Source organism: Carcharhinus amblyrhynchos, chromosome 12 (genome assembly GCF_965287045.1).
Source record: "Carcharhinus amblyrhynchos chromosome 12, sCarAmb.v2.hapA, whole genome shotgun sequence".
NCBI lineage: Eukaryota > Metazoa > Chordata > Chondrichthyes > Carcharhiniformes > Carcharhinidae > Carcharhinus > Carcharhinus amblyrhynchos.
In genome coordinates this window covers 79,900,981-79,925,219 of record NC_137335.1, presented here as the reverse complement: position 1 = coordinate 79,925,219, position 24,239 = coordinate 79,900,981, and the positions used below count along the sequence as shown (strand labels likewise).

General features: G+C 42.7%; 1 protein-coding gene across 1 annotated transcript in view; it reads right to left on the bottom strand.

The window, feature by feature from the left end:
• Positions 1-24,239, bottom strand: part of wdr27 (WD repeat domain 27) — a 394,966-nt gene that overhangs the window by 268,898 nt on the left and 101,829 nt on the right. Inside the window, exon 22 of the mRNA XM_080199853.1 lies at positions 5,340-5,437. Within this exon, the coding sequence (XP_080055979.1) occupies positions 5,340-5,437 (98 nt within the window). The remainder of the gene's footprint in view (positions 1-5,339; positions 5,438-24,239) is intronic.

Below are 24,239 nucleotides of genomic sequence, written 5' to 3'. Positions count from 1 at the left end.
TGTCCACACCTGGAGAATCACTACAATTTTTTTAAAAATCGTAAGGAACACTTCCTTAATGGCTTGAAGCAATCACTGGTTGGCCCACTGTCAAAGGGGCTACTGTTTGTTTAGCGAAGCTATTCTTATGTATAAATTGAACCAGATCATTGAGGACTGAGGATCAGAATCCCAAACACTTAATAAGATTCACATTTAGGCTTAAAGGCTGACTTAATTCCTGATTGGGATTCTTGGGATATAGAATATTTTCAGATGCATTCATAAACAGAGTACAAAAGGACAAATATACTTCCGTCCAAGTGACTGCAGCCTCACGACATGCAAGAGACCACCAACTTAGTGTGGGCAATCTCTCTGCAGCAGACCAAGGAGGGCCCCTCAGGACGAGAGACTCCATGCCCCACTGATAGCACTGTGAGCTGGAAAGGCCACATTTACAGTCCAAACAACTCATCCGGAGGAGTTTCCCCTCCACTCCCGAGGGATCTAATCATAGAATCATAGAATCCTACAGTGCAGAAAGAGGCCAGTCAATCCATCAACTCTCCAACAGAGTATTCCACCCAGGCCCTACCCCTGGAATCCCACATATTAATCCCATGTACTTACTGCACTAATCCCCCTACCCTACGTATCTTGGATACCAAGGGACAATTTCACCATGGCCAATCCACCTTTGGACTGTGGGAGGAAACCGGAGCACCAGAGGAAACCCACACAGATACAATGAGAACATGTAAACTCCATGCAGACATTCATCCAAGACCAGAATTGAACCCAGATCCCTGGCACTGTGAGACAGCAGCACTAACCATTGTACCACCCTCATAATGGCCCTTTTAATTTTTTAGTTGCATCCATGCTTCCAATGAATCACCATTTTGAGGCATCCTCAGAGTTTCTGATTTGTTTTAGCAGCCTCTACCTCTCCCAGTGGGACTGCCGAGGCTCCAGAATATGCTGCCCTTTGACTGGAACAACAGCAGGAGAAACCTTTGATTACAAAGGTGGCCATAAAGGAACCCATTTCATGGAAGATTGTCTTAAAGTCTCTCCAGTGGCAAGTTAGGGCTCAAGACCCCCATGTAGGGTCGCAAAGTCTGAGGGAAAATCCGACACATTGTCTTCATGTTCATATATGTGTTGTTTCCAATGCAGGAGCACTCAGTTATCACCAATTTCCAATATCCACAACCAAATTTTCTTTATAATTAGTAGATAATAGCGATTCCACTCTCTGTAACCGTGACTACACCACCAAGGGAGGTATGGTTTATTTTATCACACCGTATGAATCTCATGGTTAGTGACTGTTTCCTTGACCAGTTTGGAAAAAGAGCAGCATTTGTACTGGATTAGCTTTGGTATAAACTTTCTACAGAATGATGACATAAATGCCATTTGATATTAGGCTCAGTGTTCATTTCCAAATTATTTTTAAATTATACTCAGTAAATAAACTTCACTTTACATTGAAAATTATTTTGCAATAATGATACATAGCCCACAGTAAAATATCATCACTGATTCCAGTGTAGAATTCCAAAATACTACTCAGTTTTTAAAAATTCTTAAGTTTTATATGTCCAAACATTGCAAGCTGAAAACAAGTAATTCATTGGCACATCTAGCTCAGAAACACTGACAGATTTTACAGTTCTAATCATTCTGTGGTAGAATATTTTCGTTGTAGTTACTTTCCATTTTTCCTTCCATTAAATAGTTGAATACATGGTTCAATGGGCTGTGGTACAAAGATTTCCAAAATATTTGCTGTTTTTAATTCGAAATGTACAAAAATCCCTTTGAAACAGACTGATTCAAATTTGATTTTTCTTGGCAAACCAGTGCTGTGTTTATCATGCATCTTGCAGTTATCCTGACTTCACTTTTGGCAGATTAATTCCACATTAGGGCCAAAATAAAAACAATTTACACTTTAACAAACTGCCCAACAGCACATTACCTAGCTCCAAATACAAATACGTACCACCACACCGTCAATACTAACCGACTTAAGAACAGCTTCTTTCCTGCTGCCATCAGACTTCTAAATGGACCTAACATTAGGGTGGCATGGAAGCACAGTGGTTAGCACTGCTGCGTCACAGCTCTAGGGTCCTGGGTTCAATTCCTGGCACTGGTCACTGTCTGTGTGGAGTTTGCACATTCTCCTCGTGTCTGCGTGGGTTTCCTCCGGGTACCCTGGTTTCCTCCCACAGTCCAAAGATGTGCGGGTTAGGTTGATTGGCCATGCTAAAACTGCCCCTTAGTGTATAGAGGTGTGTGGGTTAGAGGGATTAGTGAGTGTAATATGTAGGGATATGGGTTTAGGCCTGGGTGGGATTGTGTTCGGTGCAGGCTCAATGGACCGAAGGGCCTCTTTCTGCACTGTAGGGTTCTATGATATATTCAGTTGATCTTTTTCTACATCCCAGCTATGACTGTACGACTACATTCTGCACTCTCTCCTTTCCTTCTCTCCTATGGGTGGCATTGTGGCACAACGGTTAGCACTGTTGCCTCACAGCACCAAGGGCCCAGGTTCAAGTCTAGCCTTGGCTGTCTGTGTAGAGTTTGCAGGTTTTCCCCATGTCTGCATAGCTTTCCTTTGGGTGCTCTGGTTTCCTCCAACATTCCAAAGATATGTGGGTTAGGTGGATTGGCTGTGTTAAGTTGCCCCTTAGCGTCCAAAGATGTGTAGGTTAGGTTGATTGGTCACAGTAAATTGACCCTTACTGTCAGGGGGATTAGCAGGGTAAATACTTGGGGGTTATGGGGGTACAGCCTGAGTGGAATTGTTGTCAGTGTAGTCTCGATGGGCCAAATGCAGGGATTCTATGACTCTAAGTACTCTATGAACAGTATGCTTCTTCTGTATAGCATACAAGAAACAATACTTTTCACTGTATCCCAATGCATATGAAAATAATAAATCAAATCAAATCAAATTCCCTGGTGATCCAGACTGGCAGAGCTGCCATTGCCGAGTGTTGCTGACTAAGCACATCATGTCAAAAAAAAAGGCTGCGGCAAAGCACACTCGCTCCACCTTGTAAAGTACTAAAAAGTCCCCAGTGTCTTTAATTTCATAGGGAATTGATTTAAACCTGAAACCACTGAAAAAAGTTGGAGCTGTACCTAGAGATTGATCAATGTTTCTAAACAAAAACCTGCTAAAGCAGATTGCTTGTATCTATGTTACTATGACTGCAAGATTTCAACATAATTTTAAGTGCAATACCTTTCTAGAATGTCTTAGTGAACTTCCTCGGTTAAATGATCAATGCTTCAGCATGTTCACTAAGACTCTGATCAATTTTTACAGATGCTCCATAGAAAGCATTCTTTCTGGATGTATCACAGCTTGGGATGGCTCCTCCTCTGTCCAAGACCACAAGAAACTACAAAGGGTCATAAACGTAGCCCAGTACATCACTCAAACCAATCTCCTATCATTGACTCTGTCTACACTTCCTGCTGCCTCGGCAAAGCAGCCAGCATCAAGGAGTCCATGCACCCCGGTCATACTCTCTTCTACCTTCTCCCATCAGAGAAGAGATACAAAAGTCTGAGGTCACGTACCAACTGACTCTAGAACAGCTGTTCCCTACTGCCATCAGACTGTTGAATGGACTCATGTTAAGGTGATCTTTCTCTACATCCTAGCTATGACTGTAACACTACATTCTGCACCTTCTCCTTACCATCTCCCCTATGTACTCTATGAACAGTGTGTTTTTGGCTGAATACTTTTCACTATATCCCAATACATGTGCTAATAATAAATCAAATCAAGTCAAATCAATAAATCATTTGATTAGTTGAGATTGGCATTTTGTAAGTAAATTAGTTTTGTCTTGCACATTAATTAAAAGCCAAATAATAAGCAAACAGTGAGCTTCTACACAAACAACTGGCATTTATCAGCAATAAAAGTTGCTACACAGGTAGATAAAAAGAACAGTAGAGCATCACAACATGATCAAAGCTGATTCAACATTTATTTGTAAATTAATACAGGAGGGATACTTTGCACTCTCCAAATTTAAAATAAGTTTACCAGCAAGCTTGCATAAATCTTAATTATAGAAGTATTTGTCACACTCAAAGTTTGTATCCCTAGTTAGATTTATTTTCACGGTCAGATACAGGCTGCAATTAGAATCATAGAGGTTTACACCATGGAAACAGGCCCTTTGGCCTAATGTGTCCATGCCACCCTTTTTTTTGAAACCCCTAACCTAATTCCAATTGCCTGCATTTGGCCCATATCCCTCTATACCTATCATAGCCATGTAACTATCTAAATGCTTTTTAAAAGACAAAATTGTACCCGCCTCTACTACTACCTCTGGCAGCTTAGTCTAGACACTCACCACCCTCTATGTGAAAAAATTGCCCCTCTGGACACCTTTGTATCTCTCCCATCTCACCTTAAACCTATGCTCTCTAGTTTTAGACTCTCCTACCTTTGGGAAAAGATATTGACTATCTAGCTGATCTGTGCCCCTCATTATTTTATAGACCTTTACAAGATCATCCTTCAGCCTCCTACGTTCCAGAGAAGAAAGTCACAGTCTACCCAGCCTTTCCTTATAACTCAATCCATCAAGTCCCGTTAGCATCTAGTAAATCTTTTCTGCATTCTTTCTAGTTTAATAATATCCTTTCTATAATAGGGTGACCAGAATTACACACAGTATTCTAAGTGTGGCCTTACCAATGTCTGTACAACTTCAACAAGACATTCCAACTCCTGTATTCAATGTTTTGATCAATGAAACCAAGCTTGCCGAATGCCTTCTTCACCACTCTGTCCACCTTTGACTCCGCTTTCAAGGAGCTATGAACATGTACCTCTAGATTTCTTTGTTCTGTAACTCTCTCCAATGCCCTACCATTAACTAAGTCCTGCCCTGATTCAACCTATCAAAATGTGTCACCTCGCATTTGTCTAAATTAAACTCCATCTGCCATTCGTCAGCCCACTGGCCCAATTGATCAAGATCCTGTTGCAATTGGAGATAATATTCTTCACCGTCCACTATACCACCAATCTTGGCATCATCTGCAAACTTACTAACCATGCCTCTTATATTCTCATCCAAATCATTAATATAAATGACAAATAACAGTGGACCCAGCACTGATCCCTAAGGCACACTGCTGGTCAACGCCTTCAGTTCGAAAAACAACCCTCTCAACTACCCTCTGGCTTCTGTCAAGAAGCCAATTTTGTATTCATTTTAATACCTCACCCTCGATCCCTTGAGATTTAACCTTATGCAACATACCATGCGGTACTCTACTCAGAAAGGTTGATATTTTCTTACCTCAATGTCCGCAAATCCCACAATTTAATCCCATCCGTTATAGCAGATGTCAGAAAAAGATTATAGGATTCTGAAGGCTGGGTACTAAACACTGAGCCCTGAAACAAGATAGGGATAGTATATAAACAGACACCCATTGTCAACACTGTAAATTAAAATTAAGAGAGAATGTCCTAATTATGCAGGGAAAGGCAACATGCTTCACACTGGACACCTTACCAAAATTTTTTGTTATTGAAATAAAACTAACCAAACAATACATAGGCTGGAATCCTCCAGTCTTATACACCCGACCACTGCTGCAGTGAGAATGGAGGATTTGGCGCTCAGCCTAAACTACATTCACTGCAGTGGAACAGGAAAATCCCAGCCCCGGGCGAGATTGGAGAATTCCAGCCACCATCAAATCAAACCAGTCAAGTAAGTCAACGTTTTCCTGCAAAATGTGAAGGGTCATCTTCCAGGAAAGAATTTCAAATGGATTTAATCCGTGGCATCATGAGGTCACCAGAAAAGCAAAATCCTGCAGGCGATGTTGGTTCTGATAAAACATCTGCAACCTGAAATGTTAATTCTGTTTCACCTCCACAGACGCAGCCAGACTTGCTCAGTATTTCCAGCATTTTCCATGTTATTATTCACATTAACGGAAGAGGGACATGATACGGGAATTAGACTGCCCAGGTATGGATAATGTCATTGCAAAAAGGTTACTACTTCACAGGTCACAACACCAGGAATTTGGGTTCAATTCCCAGCTTGGGTCACTGTTTGTTAGGAGTCTGCACGTTCTCTCCGTGTCTGCGTGGATTTCCTTCAGGTGCTCCGGTTTCCTCGCATGTCCGAAAGACGTGCTGGTTAGGTGCATTGGCCATGCTAAATTTTCCCTTAGTGTACCCAAACAGGCACTGGAGGATGGCGACTAGGGGATTTTCACAGTAACTTCATTGCAGTGTTAATGTAAGCCTACTTATATAAATAAATAAATACTCATAAATAAACTGAAACTTAATGTTCTTTTCTAATTCCAGAGTGGTAGATATGTACAACGGATTATTAGCGAAAAAGCAGTTTTTATTTGTGTTAATTAACTCCTTTAAGAATATAACTGATAAGAATTTGTTTAAAATGAAGACTAAAACTACAGATAACAACATCCCAAGGAACATGATGATTCCTACGCTTTTGGGATTAATCCAATATCATCTATACAAAACAAGCAGCCAGGACTGAATATATAATCTCATATTTGTTTTAAAAGTTATCTTGGCTGGAGAGAAAACAGGAAGATTCATGCAGTATCTTGCTTCAGGATTTCAACTAATTGGAGGCAGAATCCATGGTAATATAGGTTATGCTTTGTCTATTTTATAGTCCAAAGGGATTTTCTCAAACTATCCAACTCTTTCCTCATGTGTTCCAAGCAACAGCAATAACAACTTGCATTCATTTAGCATCTTTAACTCAGTAAAACATCTCAAGACACTTCATGGGAGCATTATCAAACAAAATCTGACACAGAGCCACATTAGGAAACATTAGGATAGGTGACCTAGACAGGTCAGTAGATTACCAAGACGGCAAGAAACTACAAAGGATCGTGAACCTAGCCAGTCCATCATGCAAACTAGCCTCCCATCCATTGACTCTGTCTATACATCCCGCTGCCTTGGAAAAGCAGCCAGTCTAAGTCAGGATCCCATGCACCTCTCTTTCACCTTCTTCCGTCGGGAAAAAGATACAAACGTTTGAAACACGAATGACTGACTCAAGAACAGCTTCTTCCCTGCTGCCATCAGACTTTTGAATGGAGCTACCTTATATTAAGCTGATTTTTCTCCACACCCTAGCTATGACTATAACACTACATTCTGAACTTTTTCCTTTCCTTCTCTATGAACAGTATGCTTTGTCTGTATAGCTCACAAGGAACAATACTTTTCACTGTATACTAATACACATGACAATAATAACTCAAAACAAAAACCTAAAGCTTGGTCAAAGGGATAAGTTTTAAGGAATGAATGTTTTAAGGAGGGGCTGGAAGAGAGACAAAAAGAGAGAGGGATGGAATTGCAGAGCTGAGGTAGCTGAAGATATGGTTGCCATTCATAGATCGATTAATACTGGGAATGTGCAGGAATTGGAAAAGCTCAGAGAGACTGAGGAGGTTACAGCGAGGTGCGGGGGGGGGGGGGGGGGGGGGCGGTGGTCTTGACCATGGAAGGATTTGAAAATTAAGATTAGAATTTTAAAATTAAGGTGGTGTTGAATGGCAGTTCTGAAGAGAGCTGCAGGATCAGTAGAAGAGTGGGAAAACATTACAGGATCATATAATCGCTATCACCAAATCTCCTCCAGAATGTTGGCAAAACCAAAGTAATTCCTTTTGGCTCTTGGAAGCATTACATTATTCTAGTCCTGCCAGCCCAGGCTGAATTTTAGCCAACAACTCAACCCCAAATGCTTGTTTCCAGGCACCGTGGTTCAATTACCAAGTATGTCTAGTTCCACCAATGTAAAGTTGTCTAACTCCAGTCCCTCCTGCTTTGTTGAAATACCGAAGATAGATTCGCTCAGTCTACATAATCTCTCCTAAGAGCTAAAGGTGAAAGCTGAAATCCCAATCCTATCTCACCTTTGTCACTGAAGTTTTAGTTTTTAGCTTCATCACTTTAAGCTTTGACGTCTATTCTGCTGTCCTAGTGGGTCAATTAGCCTCAACCCTTCACATGCATCAATTCATTCTTAATGCTGCAAGCCTTGGTCTTTCTTGCACCAGGTCCCATCTTCTTTAAGCCCCAGTGATTTCTACACCTGATGGCTTGGCTTCTAAATTTTGCTTGTAGCTCTCAAATCCCTGACTGGCATCTCCCACCCTACTGATATTCCTATGCTCCAGCATCTTATCTAGCAAGAGTGGCACATTTTATGCCCCATATCAGCTCCCCTCTGTGCAAGGCAGCCAGCCAAACCTGGGATCTGTGACACGGATTCCCAGATTGTTGCCACTCCGGGGGCTGATCCTGCAACTCACTTGTACCTTACAGAAGAAGGAATTTTCTGTGCAGTTGATGGACTGATAGAATTCCCTGTGTCCCAAGCAAATGTTGCCGGCATCATTACAATCAGCTCAGATTTAACACCATTCCTCACCTGAGCACTTGCCTGTGGTGTAAAAGCTAAAGACAGTAGGTGGCACAGCAAGTCTATTTGCTGATAAGCTTTCTATAATATGTCCCAGATGCTAATTCTCGTCTAATTTATACTAGAATTGGTTGCAGTAAGGCAGGAAGAGGTTCATGTGGAGGATAGACATCAGCACAGAACAGTTGAGCTGAATTGCCTGTAACTCTGAATTCTGTGATATGATTATATGATCAATGGTGCAATTTTCCATCTTCGAACAGACAGCCCAAATCTGCGCACAGAGATCCAACTCTGCTTGATTAAGGCCCAATATTATTACGCATCCTGTGCAGCTTCCCTTTCTATTCAATTCAAAATGTAGAGATGCCAGTGTTGGACTAGAGCAGGCACAGTAAGAAGTCTCACAACGCCAGGTTAAAGTCCAACAGGTTTATTTGGTAGCACGAGCTTTCAGAGTGCTGTTCCTTCATCAGGTGAGTGGAAATTTGGGTTCACAAACACGGCATATATAGACAGAGACTCAATTGCAAGATAATGATTGGAAAGAGAGTCTTTACAGGTACAGACAATGCAAGTGGAGAGAGGGATAATCACAGGTTAAAGAGGTGTAAATTGACTCAAGCCTACTCGTTTAGTAGGATGTCCTGGCTTGAGACAATTCACACTTCATCAACCTGTCATTATCCCTCTCTCCATTCACATTGTCTGTAAAGACTTGATTACCTGAAAAATCTCCCATTCTAACCATTATCTTGCAATTCTCTGTCTACGTATGCCCTGTTTGTGAACCCCGCTCACCTGATGAAGGACCAGCACTCCGAAAATTTGTGATATCAAATAAACCTGTTGGGACCTGGTACTGTGAGACTTCTTACTATTCAATTCAATGCCTCCAGATACAGAGCCAAGAACTCCCTTTTTCCTTTTTAAAGTTCTTATTTACTTGAGGCATCAAAAACTTGTTTGTTAACTGCTGAAAAAAAGAAAGTTAATGTGATTGCTTAATACATCCACAAGTCAGAAAACTGTTACTCCACAAATATATCGCAAAGAGAATAGGATTTCAACATTCACATACACATTTGGCATTATCTCTAAGGAGAGATTACGTGGACTGAGCAAATCTATCTTAGGTATTTGAACAAAACAGAAAACTATTCTCAGAGGAAATAAAAAAGATTGAAACCAGGTTTTTGGTAAGCCTTGGGTACAACATTTTTCCGTCATTATACAGTAGCAGAGCGCAGACACACTGCAGAATGGAAACATGCTTCTCATTCTTTTCCATCTTCTACCAGCTACTCACTGATACAGCAGATGCTTCCTCCTAGTGCAAGCAAAACCTCTTTCCTTGTAAGGATAAGAGCAGGCAGAATTTATAACTACAACTTCATCATATTCCTTTGATGAATCAATGTTCCATTTTGTAACTGCCATATCAAATCCTAACACATCTGTAATAACAATTAGGGTTCCCTTGCTACTGGCTTGCTGCTGCTCTCAACGTATTCAACTTTATAGCCTTTAACTAAACCTTCGATAGTTTTTGTGTGCAGTAGCATGTTGTATTTGGATAATCAGTAAGTATTAGCAATTTTTTAAGAGCTGCTTCCTGTTTTCAGAATTTGACACTTCAAATTTAAAGAAGCCTTGGCAATAATATGAAAACACTTAGCTTTCATGGTCCAACCAACACTAAGGAGCATCCACATCATGTGAAAAATCAAGTTTGTTTAATTAGTCATTTAACTGACTTATTTCTTAAGGAGCAGAACTGTAACTACCAATAATATGATTTTAAGAGCTTAAGAATGTAAGGAATAGGACTCTGGGTCCATGCTCATTGGAGTTTAGAAGGATGAGGGGGGATCTTACTGAAATTTACAGGTTACTGCAAGGTCTGGATAGAGTGGGCAATGAGAGGATGTTTCCACCAGTAGGAAAAACTAGAACCAGAGGGCACAACCTCAGGCTGAAGGGAGGATCCTTTAAAATACAGATGAGGAGGAATTTCTTCAGCCAGAGAGTGGTGAATCTGCAGAACTCTTTACCACAGAAAGCTATGGAGGCCAGGTCATTGAGTGTCTTTAAGACAGAGACAGATAGATTCTTGATTAATAAGGGGATCACTGGTTACTGGGAAAAAGCAGGAGAATGGGGATGAGAAAAAAAATCAGCTGCGATTAAATGGTGGAGCAGACTTAATAGGCTGGGTGGCCTAATACTGCCTCTACGTCTTATGATCTCATAAGAGCTGCAGCAGTTCTTACGGTGCCTCAGCCACTTCAGAAAATTATGGTTGATCCTCCGCTTCAGTTGACAAGGTACCTCACAAGAGGTTATTGCAGAAGGTCAGGGGACATGGAGTTGGGGGTAGGGTGTTAGCGTGGATAGAGGACTGGTTGTCAAATAGGAGGCAGAGAGTGGGGGTCAATGGGTGCTATTCGGATTGGCGGATGGTGACTAGTGGAGTGCCTCAGGGGTCGGTGCTGGGGCCTCAGCTATTTACCATTTACATAGATGATCTGGAGGAGGGAACCGAGTGTATGGTGTCGAAATTTGCCAATGACACCAAGATTGGTGGAAAGGCAAATTATGCGGAGGGTGTGGAGAGTCTGCAGAAGGATCTAGATAGGCTGGGCGAATGGGCCAGGAAATGGCAAATGGAATTTAATGTTGGCAAGTGCGAGGTGGTCCACTTTGGTAGGAATAGTGGTAGGAAGGATTATTACTTACGTGGAGAAAAACTGCAGCAGGCGACAGTGCAGAGGGACCTCGGGGTCCTTGTGCATGAGTCGCAAAAAACCCAGCTTGCAGGTGCAGCAGGTGGTCAGGAAGGCGAATGGGATGCTGGCCTTCATAGCGAGGGGGATTGAATATAAAAGTAGGGAGGTCTTGCTGAGGCTATATAGGGCATTGGTGAGGCCGCAACTGGAGTACTGTATGCAGTTTTGGGCGCCGTACTTACGCAAGGATATTTTGGCCTTGGAGGGAGTGCAGAGGAGGTTTACTAGGCTGATGCCGGAGTTGAGGGGGTTGAGCTATGAGGAGAGGCTGAATAAACTAGGCTTGTACTCGTTAGAGTTTAGAAGAATGAGGGGAGATCTCATTGAGACATATAAGATGATGAATGGGATGGATAGGATAGAGGTGGAGAGACTCTTCCCACTCAGAAAGGACAGTAGGACTAGGGGGCACAGCCTCAAAATAAAGGGGGGGCGGTTTAGAACGGAGTTGAGGAAGAACTTCTTCACTCAAAGGGTGGTGAACCTCTGGAATTCTCTGCCCGTTGAAGTGGTGGAGGCTACCTCGCTAAATATTTTTAAGAAGCGGGTTGATGGGTTTTTGATAAGAGAGGGGATTAGGAGTTATGGGGAGAGGGCGGGAATGTGGAACTGAGCCAGAACAGATCAGCCATGATCTTATTGAATGGCGGGGCAGGCTCGAAGGGCCAGATGGCCTACTCTTGCTCCTATTTCTTATGTTCTTATGTTCCTATATTTCCTGCAATCCCCATATTCCCTTATTTCCATAAAGTCCAAAAATGCATCAATTTCAGCCTCGAATCTCCTCAGAGATGTGGGGAGCAATTTTAACCCCGCCACACCATTCGTAGATCCCGCTGATCCTGGAGAATAGCGTGTGAGCCCAATAAGCCATTCCACACCCAGCACCAAATGGTTTGCAATGCTCCCAGACCCTTCCAATAGCACAAACTGGATCGTGCCCAGAAAGGGCCTGGGCCAATTAAAGTAGTATTTAAATATGCACAGCCCATTCAAATCCCAGTGCAAGGAGTTCTCCAGCCTTTGGGTGCGATGTAATAATGGCGAGAATCACTACTGGGTCTCCACTAGTGAAGACCTGGCGTGATGGTCATGGCAGGGGGCTCAGAGGCTATTGAAGCCCCCAGGTGCTCAGAGGCATAGCCGGCGGTGCCCATCAGGCGGTGCCCACCTGGTACTGCCCACCTGGCACAATGGTAGTGCCCAACTGGCACAGCAGTGGTGCCTGACGGTTGACACTGGACAGCCCAGTGGTGCCAGGTAGACCCGGCCAGTATGCCTGGGACAGTGCTGAGGGGGGCCCATGAGTCTGTCAACACCAGGTTTTAGTCCAACCGATTTATTTGATACACCTAACCTGCCGTTCAGGTGCAGGTTAGGTGTAAGGATTCGCATTCTAATCAGTAATCTCTAAACTGTCTGTGCTTTATATGCTCTGTCTGAGGCCAGAACTCTCCATTCACCTGACGAAGGGACTAACCCGAAAGCTTGTGAGTCTATTATCAAATAAATCGGTTGGACTAAAACCTGGTGTTGTCAGACTTTTTACTGTGTTTACGTCAGTCCAACGCCGGCATACCCACATCATGGGGGCCCATGACCCAGGGTGGGGGCTGTGTGCGGTGGTGTAGGGAGGTGTCTGATGGGGTTGGTTGTGAAGGCAGTCTTGAAAGGAGGGCACGATGGGAATCATGCAAGGGGACCCATTGGGAGGTCTCCAATGCCCCGATACCAGCAAATCATGTCAGGGAGGGCTTCTGAGAACATGCTGTTGATGAGGGGAGGCGGTGTCCCAATGCTCGTGAGAAATGATAAGGTTGCTGAACTTCCTTATCCAAGTGGTGGAGATGTCAGCATTGGACTGGGGTGGGCACAGTAAGAATCTCACAACACCAGGTTAAAGTCCAAAAGGTTTATTTGGAATTACAAACTTTCGAGTGCTGCTCCTTCCTCAGGTGAGTCATTGGATGAAGGAGTAGCATTTCAAATGCTCGTGATTCACAACATGGCATTGTGAGACTTCTTACTGCCTCTTATCCAACCCAGCAAACAGCGGAGGAGGGGGAGATGGAGCTCCATTCTATAATTGAATTCTCCTGAACTTTCAGTGCTTGTACAGAATTTTCTCCTGTAAGCTAAGCTTGAAAGAAAATTCTGTCGAACTTAGGAAAGAGAAACATTTTGAGCACCTGACATCATTGGATAGAAATGATGGAACTGACAGCTGGCAAGCTCACTTAACATACATTCCTTCTGCAGAATTATATCTCACCACTCACCTGACAAAGGAATGGCGCTCCAAAAGCTCGTGCTAACAAATAAACCTGTTGGACTTTAACCTGGTGTTGTGAGACTACTTACTGTGCCTACCCCAGTCCAATGCTGGCAACTGCACATCATGAATTATCTTTCTAAAGGTAGTTTTTTTCCCTCTTAATCCCAGTTTCTTTCCTTTCTGCCTATATTTTACCTTTGACTTTCTTCTAAGTGGGTCTCATCACATTACAAGCCATACAAATCAGGAGCAGGGTTAGGCAATTTGGCCTCTTGAGTCTGTCCCACTATTCAATAGGATCATGGCTGATCTGATCCCGCCTACCCCTGAAAACCTTTCATCATTTTGCTTATCAAAAATCTATCCGTATGAGCCTTAAAAACACTTAAAAACTCTGTTTCCACTGCCTTTTGAGGAAGTCTTTCTCAAGATTTCCTCAGGCCTTGAAGAAGACACTCGAGAGCGTATTCCCAGGCCTCAACTGGTGATGTTGCTTTACATCAAATCACTAAGAGTGGCATGGGAATGGCTCACGTGACTCCCCTTTTGCTTTTTCTTCATTTCTTGCCCTTGCCCTCCTTTAGGTTAACTTCCCTTGGTTGGCTATGGGCCAGCTGAGATCCAAAACTCTTACTGTAGCATCATAGAGATCAGACTTAAGCTGTACCAAGGAAAAGAAAATGATTTTTGACCTGGAATCAGTTAAGATAGATTTAAGGGAGCAAGTTTAGACAAAACATTCTAGTTCTGATCTCATGGTTCTTCCCCCCTCCCACCCCACCCCACCCCCACCGCGCCCCCCCAACCCTCCCACCACCCTGAAAAGATCCGAGCTATCTGGGTGTTGTCCTAGTCATGATGTTATTGGAGAGCCTTGGATTAACAATGCAAAGTCTTTGAATTCATATCTCAACATGGCAGCTGGAGGATTTGAACTTGGGTAAAAAAAAATCTGGAAATAAAAAGCAGGAAAACTGATCATGCAACGATTAGATTGCTGTAAAAGCCCAGCAGGTTTACTGATGCCCTTATGGGAAAGAAACTCGCTGTCCTGGGACTCCAGTCCCAAACTAACATAGACTTTGAGCTGCCCTCTGATACAACAAAACTTTCAGTTGAATCAACAACTCCTTAGGGCAACCAGAGATGTCAAAAAATATTGGTCTTACAGATCTTGGGGCAGCACGGTGCCACAGTGGTTAGCACTGCTGCCTCACAGCTCCAGGGACCTGGGTTCGATTCCCAGCTTGGGTCAATGTCTGTGTGGAGTTTGCACATTCTCCCCATGTCTGTGTGGGTTTCCTCTGGTGCTTTGGTTTCCTCCCACAGTCCAAACATGCGCAGGTTAGGTGCGTTGGCCACACACTAAATTGCCTCTTAGTGTACCGGGATGCATAGGTTGGAGGGATTAGTGAGGTGAATATGTACAATTCTGCGTTTGGGGCCTGGGCTGGGATTGTTGTCAGTGCAGGCTCGATCGGCCGAATGGCCGCCTTCTGCACTGTAGGGTTTCTATGATTCTATGATCTTCTTAGGAGTGAGCGCTGTCACCATTTCATTCGGTTGACTGCTTCAAAAGCAGAAACTGCGGATGGGGTGAGATGAAGTAAGGTGAGAAGAGGTTTGTCTGCAGTATAATCATTACATGATAAACTAAGAACAGTTATAAAGTCTGGGATAAATAAGGCATGATGCACTGTTTAAGTAGCATCTGATATTCCTGCTTGCTCTTTTTCTCCAAATGCTTTTAGATTCTTCGCCTTTTTTTCCACTCCATCTTTGTTATTTGATCTCTCCCACTCTTGAACCTTTCTCTGGCCCTCCCTTTTGTTCTACTTGTTCTCCTTTCTCAGCAGCATAAAACCCATCACATTTCTACTTCTCATCAGTTTCTAAAAGAGATGTATTAAACTCGAAACATCAATTCGGTTTCCCTCTCCGTTAAATACTGCCAGACTTGCTGAGCTTCTCCAGCACCTAGCCCAATCATAGAATCACAAGGAGGCCACCATTTGGCCCATCGGGTCTACACCAACTCTTACCCAGGCTCTTTCCCCGTTAACTACATGCATTTTATCCTGTCAATCACCCTAAGCCATATCTATCTTGGGACACTAAGGGGCAGTTTAGCAAGGCCAATGCACCTAACATGCACATCTTTGGAGTGCGGGAGGAAATCAGAGCACCCGAGGAAGCCCATGCAGATACGGGGAGGAAGTGCAAATTATACACAGATAGTGAGTGACCCAAGGCTGGAATTGAACCCAGGTCCCTGGCGCTGTGAGGCAGCACTGCTAATCACTGTCTAACCATGCCAGTCGAGTCAAATATCCTGTTTCTATTCTGTAAAATTTTATATAAAAAATAAATGTTTTTACATCAAAGAGGATCCAAGGGTTAAATATCAAATGTGAGTTTTTTGGGCTTTATTTCTGGAGAGGATACATGTTCACTGGAAGACCACATATTCTACGTACAACATCTAATCCTAGAAGATGTACATTGACACAGTGACCCAAAGAAAGCAGATTCATCCAAACTGTTGGATTCCAAGGAGCTATTTTAAAAAAAACCTTTAGGGAGGAAAGATCCGTTCCAGTCCTCTTGTGTGATTATCATGTTATTAGTACTTAGTCCAAGTCTTTTCCTTCACTTCAGTATTTTTCATGGAAATAACTCAAGGCAGTTGCTTAGACAATATAGAATGGTCAACCAATGTGACATTTTCCACCATCCAGATTAAAATGAGGTTTGCTGGTCATTCTGCACATCATCTGGTAAACAAGTTATTGTGAATGGACTTAACTGTTAGACCTGAGCTTTGCTGACTCCCCTTGAGAGAACAAAAAATTATGTTTCATTCAAAAGAAGATTCCAGTCTGTGTATAGAAACTTTCATAAGTAAAAGCATTTGGAGAAAAAGAGCAAGCAGGAATATCAGATGCTACCTAAACAGTGCATCATGCCTTATTTATCCCAGACTTTATAGCCGTTCTTAGTTTATGATGTGAATGTTCCAGTTCTTTACACAGAAAAGTCCGAGGTTCCATTTTTGGGAGGTAGGCAAAACATATTTAATGGTGCATGAAGAGAAGTAATATCAGGGATGAGATTTCCAAATACGGTATTAAACTGTCATCATAAATCAGTGATTTAAGAGAAGATTTTTTTCTTTAGCTTTACACAATGAAAAGTAAAAAGCGAGTCTTTCTTGACGCCTCTGTGTCTTGTAGGAATACTCTTACCCATTATGAGCATTTGCCTTTTGATACCAAATGCTTTTGATTCAAAGCCTAAATTAGTCTTTTTGTCTTGAAACCAATTATTAGATCCTCAAAGGCAAAGCAACAATGGCCATACAGGAATGTTGATAAAACACATACCACAGTAATTAAAAGATGTGTCCCACACACAAGTGGAAATAAAGAGCCACTGCTATGATTTGCTTTACAAGATCCTGGAATCTGATCCTAGCACTTGTGGCTTGGGCTGGTCACTCACAGACCAGTGTAAACTGAGAATGGTTGGATACGGTACTAGATGGTGAAGACTCTCATAAACTCCGGAATGGGCATATATTTCACTGAACCTTATTTCAACAAGTCAATCTCTTTTCTACACTGCTAATAAATAAAATGAATTAAATTTATAAATATAAATTCATAAATCTATGTGTTTTGATTTGATTTATTATTGTCACATGTATTAACATACAATGAAAGGTACTGTTTCTTGCGCACTAGACAGACAAAACATACGAAGTAGAAAGGGTCCAGAGCTTCAAATTTTTAAGTGTCCAGATCAACCTGTTCTGGTCCCCCCTTGCCGACACTACAGTTAAAAAAGCCCATCAACACCTCTATTTTCTCAGAAGACAAAGGAAATTTGGCATGTCAACTACAACGCTCACCAACTTTTGCAAATGCACCATACAGAGCATTCTTTCTGGTTGTATCACAACTTGGTATGGCTCCTGCTCTGCCTAAGGCTGCAAGGAGCTACAAAAGGTCGTGAATGTAGCCCAATCCATCACGCAAACCAGCCTCCCACCCACTGACTCTGTTTACACTTCCTGTGCTTCGGCAAAGCAGACAACATAATTAAGGACCCCATACACCCCGGACATTCTCTCTTTCACTTCCTTCCATCAGGAAAAAGATACAAAAGTCTGAGGTCACATACCAACCGACCCAAGAGCAGCTTCTTTCCTGCTGCCATCAAACTTTTGAATGGACTTACCTTGCATTAAGTTGATCTTTCTCCACACCGTAGCTATGACTGTAACACTACATTCTGCACTCTCTTCTTTACTTCTGTAGCAACAGAATTTTAATACAAGTCCCTGACAATTTACTATTAAATAATATTCTCGTTCATTTTATATTCTGAAATGTGCTGTTGCACAACTTGTGTCTACGTTCTGATCCTGCATTCTTGCAATTCCAGCATGATTTCAATCCCTGTACCAGCTTCAGTAGTTTGAGGAGGTTTGGCCCCTTTGCCTTGCCGAATGTTTGGTGTAGTGCAGTGCCCCTCAAACCATGTAATTAATTATCTCTCTCTAATCTAAAGAGATGCCGACAGTCCCTCGTGGACTATGGTTAATTACCTAGCTGCATTGCAAAATTTTAATATTCCAGTGAGATTAGCTCTGAAAATCTTTAATTTGTGATCTCAGCAGCTATAGCAAGTTTGAAGGCCAATGCCCTCCAACATTGACATGGCAAGAACCCCAGCATCAAGTGAGGAGCACCAAATGTCTCTCTGCAGAAGCATCATTGGTCCTACCTGCCCAGTGTATCTGAGAAATTGATGCCTGACAGCTATCAGGAGGCTGGGAATTGCCCAGACACCCCTTCACACCAGTCCACTCCATCACCAGACTCCAGCCTTGTTCATAGAATAGAATTCATAGAATCCCTACAGCACAGAATAGGCCATTCAGCCCATCGGGTCTACATCAACTCCCTTGCCTACACCCTACCCCTATCCCTGTAACCTCACGTACTGCCCTTGGCTAATCCAACAAACCTACACATTTTTTGACACAAGGCCAAAATTTTACCGGCACGCCCACCCGATTCCAGGGTCAGGTGAGGCTCGGAGAGCGGCACTCTTCGTTGGCCTCCGGAGGATCGTACAAATCTTGGGAGAACGTGCCAGTAAAATTCTGCCCTAAGTGGCAATTTAGCATGGCCAATCCACCGAATCTGCACATCTTTGGACTGCGGGAGGAAACCGGAGCACCCTAGAGGAAACCAATGCAGACACGGGAACAATGTGCAAACTCCACATAGACAGTCACCTGCGAGGTGAATTGAACCTAGGTCCCATGCTGTGAGGCAGCAGTGCTAACCACTATGCCACTCTAACGCCCTCATTCATAACAAATTGTGAAAGCACATGAAAACACTTATTTTTATCTTGTTTTATGAGCTGTTATATCATCCAGATCTACTGATGAAAACAATAGTTCACTAAGCTGAATGTAGTCTGCAGGGGTTTATCATCTCAAATGTTCCTAGGGTTTGGAGATATCTAGAATGACATAACCAAAACAAATTAAAGTACAATTGGCCTATCTCTGTTGCCTGGATTTTACGCCCTCCCGCCAACGGATTTGAAGGTTGACAGAGTCTCATAAAATGCAGCTTATACGCCACTTATCCACCTGCCCCCAATGTGTCTCCCATTTTATGAGGGCAGTGAAAGCACCAGAGGGCTTGCCTGCCCTTGGACCTATTCAATCAATATGGTCAATTAAGTGTCTCATCCCAACCTCAAAGCTATTTATTCCACGATCAGAGGAGACTGACGTCATATAGGAAGCTGAGCAGCTTTAGAGATGTGGGCCGGAGTCAGGAAGGGGATGGGACCTTCTCTGAAGGCCCGCAGTGCCCATCAGAGGTACCCCATGGTCATACAATCTCCCCTCCCCCATTGAACATTCACCAACGTTCAGCCCACCGATCCTCTTGCTTGGGACTGCCAGCTGGACCCGTCAATATCCCAGACATATTTGTACCCAGGATCCATAGGCTCCTCTTTTTGAGGGACTTGGTGCTGCTGAGACTACAGAGCTGCCAGTCAATCCAATTAGCCGGCACTTCTGTAGGGCAGGACTTCCTTCCCAGATGGAGATGGAAGTTTCATCATGAGCCAATTAACACCCCACTAGGTGCTCAGTGCCTGGGTGCAGCCAGCTGTTTTGTTGGCAGGCTCCTGAGCAACTTTGAGTTGGTAGGGGGGTGTGAGGAACACAGCGTCCAGTAAAGTGCAGACCTGTCCATACCTGTCCTTTTGAGTTTGGTCATACTTTCAGCAGAAGTTACTGAAACAATAAGGAGTCAATAGTTACAAGCTTGGGAACATGCCCCAGTTATACACCAATTTCAGAAATTTGGCCAGTTCTTTTCGTTTATACAACATCACCAAGTTTGTTTACATGTAGAAATGTGGAGCCATGCCACGTGACCATATTTCATTTGCTTCAGGTTCAGACTTCCACAGCTCAATAGAAGAGTTTCATAACAATGGACCACCCAAGCACAGAGTTCCTATCACCCACCTTCCAGCTCCAGGGAGCTTTAGGACTGACTACGTATCCTCAGCTGCTCAATACACACATCACATGCAATCTTCAGCAGAGTCCCTATGGCTCCACATCGTTGCCCTAGCTTGGATTTGTTTTATGTTCTGGATTCATTGGGCAATTCGTTACCTGGAAGTCGTGTCTTCGGAATTAATGGTGCTCACCATTATTAATTTGTACAAAATGCAGTAAATGTGGAGTAACTGAGATACAGCTTGAATTTCTGATTCTCTGCAAATAGCCATTCAGCCTGTATCTTCATCAAAAATTAAAAATTATTCCCACTATCCTTTTCACTTCGGTCTGGCGCTCAGTGTAGTACAGAAAGGAAATTCGGCATGTCAAGTACGACTCTCACCAACTTTTACAGATGCACCATAAAAAGCATTCTTCCTGCTTGTATCACAGCTTGGTTTGGCTCCTGCTCTGCCCAAGATCGCAAGGAACTACAAAGGGTTGTGAATGAAGCCCAATTCATCATGCAAATCTGCCTCCCATTCATTGACTGTCTACATTTTCTGTTGCCTCAGTAAAGCAGCCAACATAATTAAAGACCCCATGAACCCCGGACATTATCTCTTCCACCTTCTTCCATCGGGAAAAAGAAATAAGTGCCTGAGATCATGTACCAACCAACTCAAGAATAGTTTCTTCCCTGCTGCCACAGGCTTTTGAATGGGCCTATCTTATATTAAGTTGACCTTTCTCTAGCTACATTCTGCACTCTGTCCTTTTTCTATGAACAGTATGCTTTGTCTGTATAGCATGCAAGAATCAACTCTTCGCTGTGTACTAATACATGTGGCAATAATAAATCAAATCAAAAGCACTCTGTAAATTGAACAATTTATGGCCCTGACTTGACAGTCAATCTCAAAAGGAAGGCTCCAATGATGTGGTGATGCACTCTGGCAGGTACTGAATTGTTCCTAGAGATTCCCTAATTCTGTTTACCTTTTGGCAGATTTTATCATGCCAACCTTGCCATCCACACCCTTGTTTGTTTTGGAAGACACTAATTTTCAGGAAGTTCATTCATTGAAATGGGCAGGATTGACAATTTGTCAGACCCTGGGTGGGAATTTCTTGTCTGAGGGTGGGCACTACCGGAAAGGCCTGCCCACTGACTCTACTTCTTTCTCCATAGATGCTGCCACACATTTCGAGCATTTCCAGCATTATCTGATTCTATTTCAGATTTCCTGCACCTGCAGTATTTTGCTTTTGTTTTAGTAGCAAACAATAACTGCTCTCATAAAGAAAAAAATGCATACAAAGTGGCAAAGATTAGTGGGAACCTAGGCGATTGGGTAATCTTTAAAGATTAGCAGAAAGCCCCAAAAAAAGCTATAAAGAAAGATAAGATGGATTATGAGAGCAAACTAGCTCAGAATATAAAAACAGATAGCAAAAGTTTCTACAAATACATAAAATGATAAAGAGCGGCAAAAGTAAACATTGGTCCTTTACAGAACGAGAAGGGGGATGTAATAACTGGAAATGAGAAAATGGCTGACGCATTGAACAGGTATTTTGTGTCGGTCTTCACAGTGGAAGACACAAATAACATGCCAAAAATTGATGACCATGGCAGTTGAGAATCATTATCACGAAAGAGATAGTGTTGGGCAAGTTAATGGGGCTAAAGGTAGACAAGTCTCCTGGTCCTGATGGAATGCATCCCTGGTATTAAAAGAGATAGTGGGAGAAATAGCAAATGCACTAGTGGTAATTTACCAAAATTTGCTGGACTCTGGAGTGGTTCCCGCAGATTGGAAAATAGCAAATATGAAGCCACCGTTTAAAAAAAAGGTAGACAAAAGACAGGTAACTATAGGCCGGTTAGCTTAACTTCTATTGTAGAGAAAATGCCTGAATCTATCATCAAGGAAGAAATAGGGAGACATCCGGATATAAATTGTCCCACTGGAAAGACACAGCATGAGTTCACGAAGGACAGGTCATGTTTGACCATTTGGTGGAATTCGTTGAGAAATTACATGTGCAGTGGACAACGGAGAACCTGTGGATGTGGTGTATCTGGATTTCCAGAAGGCATTTGACAAGGTGCCACACCAAAGACTGCTACATAAGATAAAGGTGCAGTGTTATGGTTAATGTATTAGCGTGGATAGAGGATTGGTTAACGAACAGAAAGCAAAGAGTGGAGGTAAATGGGTGCTTTTCTGGTTGGCGATCAGTGACTAATGGTGTGCCTCAGGGATCAGTGTTGGGATCACACTTGTTTACGATTTACATAGATGATTTGGAGGTGGAGAACAAGTGTAGTATGTCAAAATTTGCAGATGACACTAAGATGGGTAGAAGAACAAAGTGTGCAGAGGATGCTGAAAGTCTGCAAAGGGATATAGATAGTATAAATGAGTGGATGAGGGTCTGGCAGATGGATACAATGTTGGTAAATGTGAGGTCATCCATTTTGGTAGGAATAACAGCAAAATGGACCATTACTTAAATTTTAAAAAACTGCAACATGCTGCTATGCAGAGGGACCTGGGTGCCCTCATGCAGGAATCTCAAGGAATTGGTTTGCAGATGCAGCAGGTAATTAAGAAGGCAAATGGAATTTTGTCCTTCATTGCTAGAGGGATGGAATTTAAAAACAGCGAGATTATGTTGCAGCTATATAAGGTGCTGGTGAGACCCCACCTGCAGTACCTACAGTTTTGGTCTCCTTACTTGAGAAAGGATATACTGCACTGCAGGCAGTGAAGAGGAGACTCACTAGGTTGATTCCGGAGTTGAGAGGGTTGGCTTATGAGGAGAGACTGAGTAGACTGGGGCTATACTCATTGGAATTCAGAATAATGAGGGGAGATCTTATAGAAATATATAAGATTATGAAGGGAATGTATAAGATAGAGGCAGGGAAGTTGTTTCCATTGGCAGGTGAAACTAAAACTAGGGGGCATAGCCTCAAACTAAGGGGAAGCAGATTTAGGACTGAGTTGAGGAAGAACTTCTTCACACAAAGGGTCGTGAATCTGTGGAATTCCCTGCCCAAGTGAAGCAGTTGAGGCTACCTCATTGAATGTTTTTGAACAGTAAAGGAATTAAGGGTTATGGTGAGCTGGCGGGTAAGTGGAGCTGAGTCCACAAAAAGATCAGCCACGATCTTACTGAATGGCTGTGCAGGCTTGAGGGGCCAGATGGCCTACTCCTGCTCCTAGTTCTTATGTTCTTATAATAACGGCAAAGTATTGCAGATACAGGAATCTGAAACAAAAACAGAAAATTCTGAAAAATCTCAGCAGGTCTGACAGCATCTGTGGAGAGAGAATGGAGCCAACATTTCGATGGCCCTTTTGTCAGAGCTAGTTCAGCATTAACTGCTTTTTGTTTTTGACATGCAAATAATGAAATATCCAGATTATCAAAGAAAATGCAATTCCTCCAAACTTTTGAGGGCCTGTGTGATGGGTAGCACTCAGTTTTTGTGATGAAACTGATTCTGTTTATCTTTAACAGATGCCAGGAGAGGGTTTTGCTGCCATATATTTGCTCTGGCAGATGTTGACTCCAATGAGTCAGGGCCTAAGAGTTACAGACCTTGATTTTCAGTCTATGGCTGGGCTTCAGATCTAGTAGTTGTGAGATTTTAATTGATATTATTTTTTATTACAACTAACAGGAATATGGCAAGGTTATATGTTACTGCCAGAACATATTAATGTTTGGCATCTTCGCTGGAATACAAATGTCATCTGAACGAAAAAGAATTCAACTCTGATGTAAACTTGGCTGGCCCAGTGAGCAAGCTTAGAGAAATTACAATAAAAAGGAATGGAAAATTTCCCAACCAAAGCAATTAGCAATGCCTTCCTTTTAAAATATCATCCAATTTTTTTTATTCATTCATGAGGTGTGGGCAGCATTGGCTGGATCACCATTTATTGCCCATCCCAATGTGCCCTTAACTGAGTGGCTTGCTTGGCCATTTTAGAGGGACTTTAGAGTCAAACACATTGCAGTGGATCTGGAGTGACATGTAGTCCAAACCAGGTAAAGATGGTATAGTGGTTAGCACTGCTGCCTCACAGCGCCAGGGACCAGGGTTTGATTACCAGCTTGGGTCA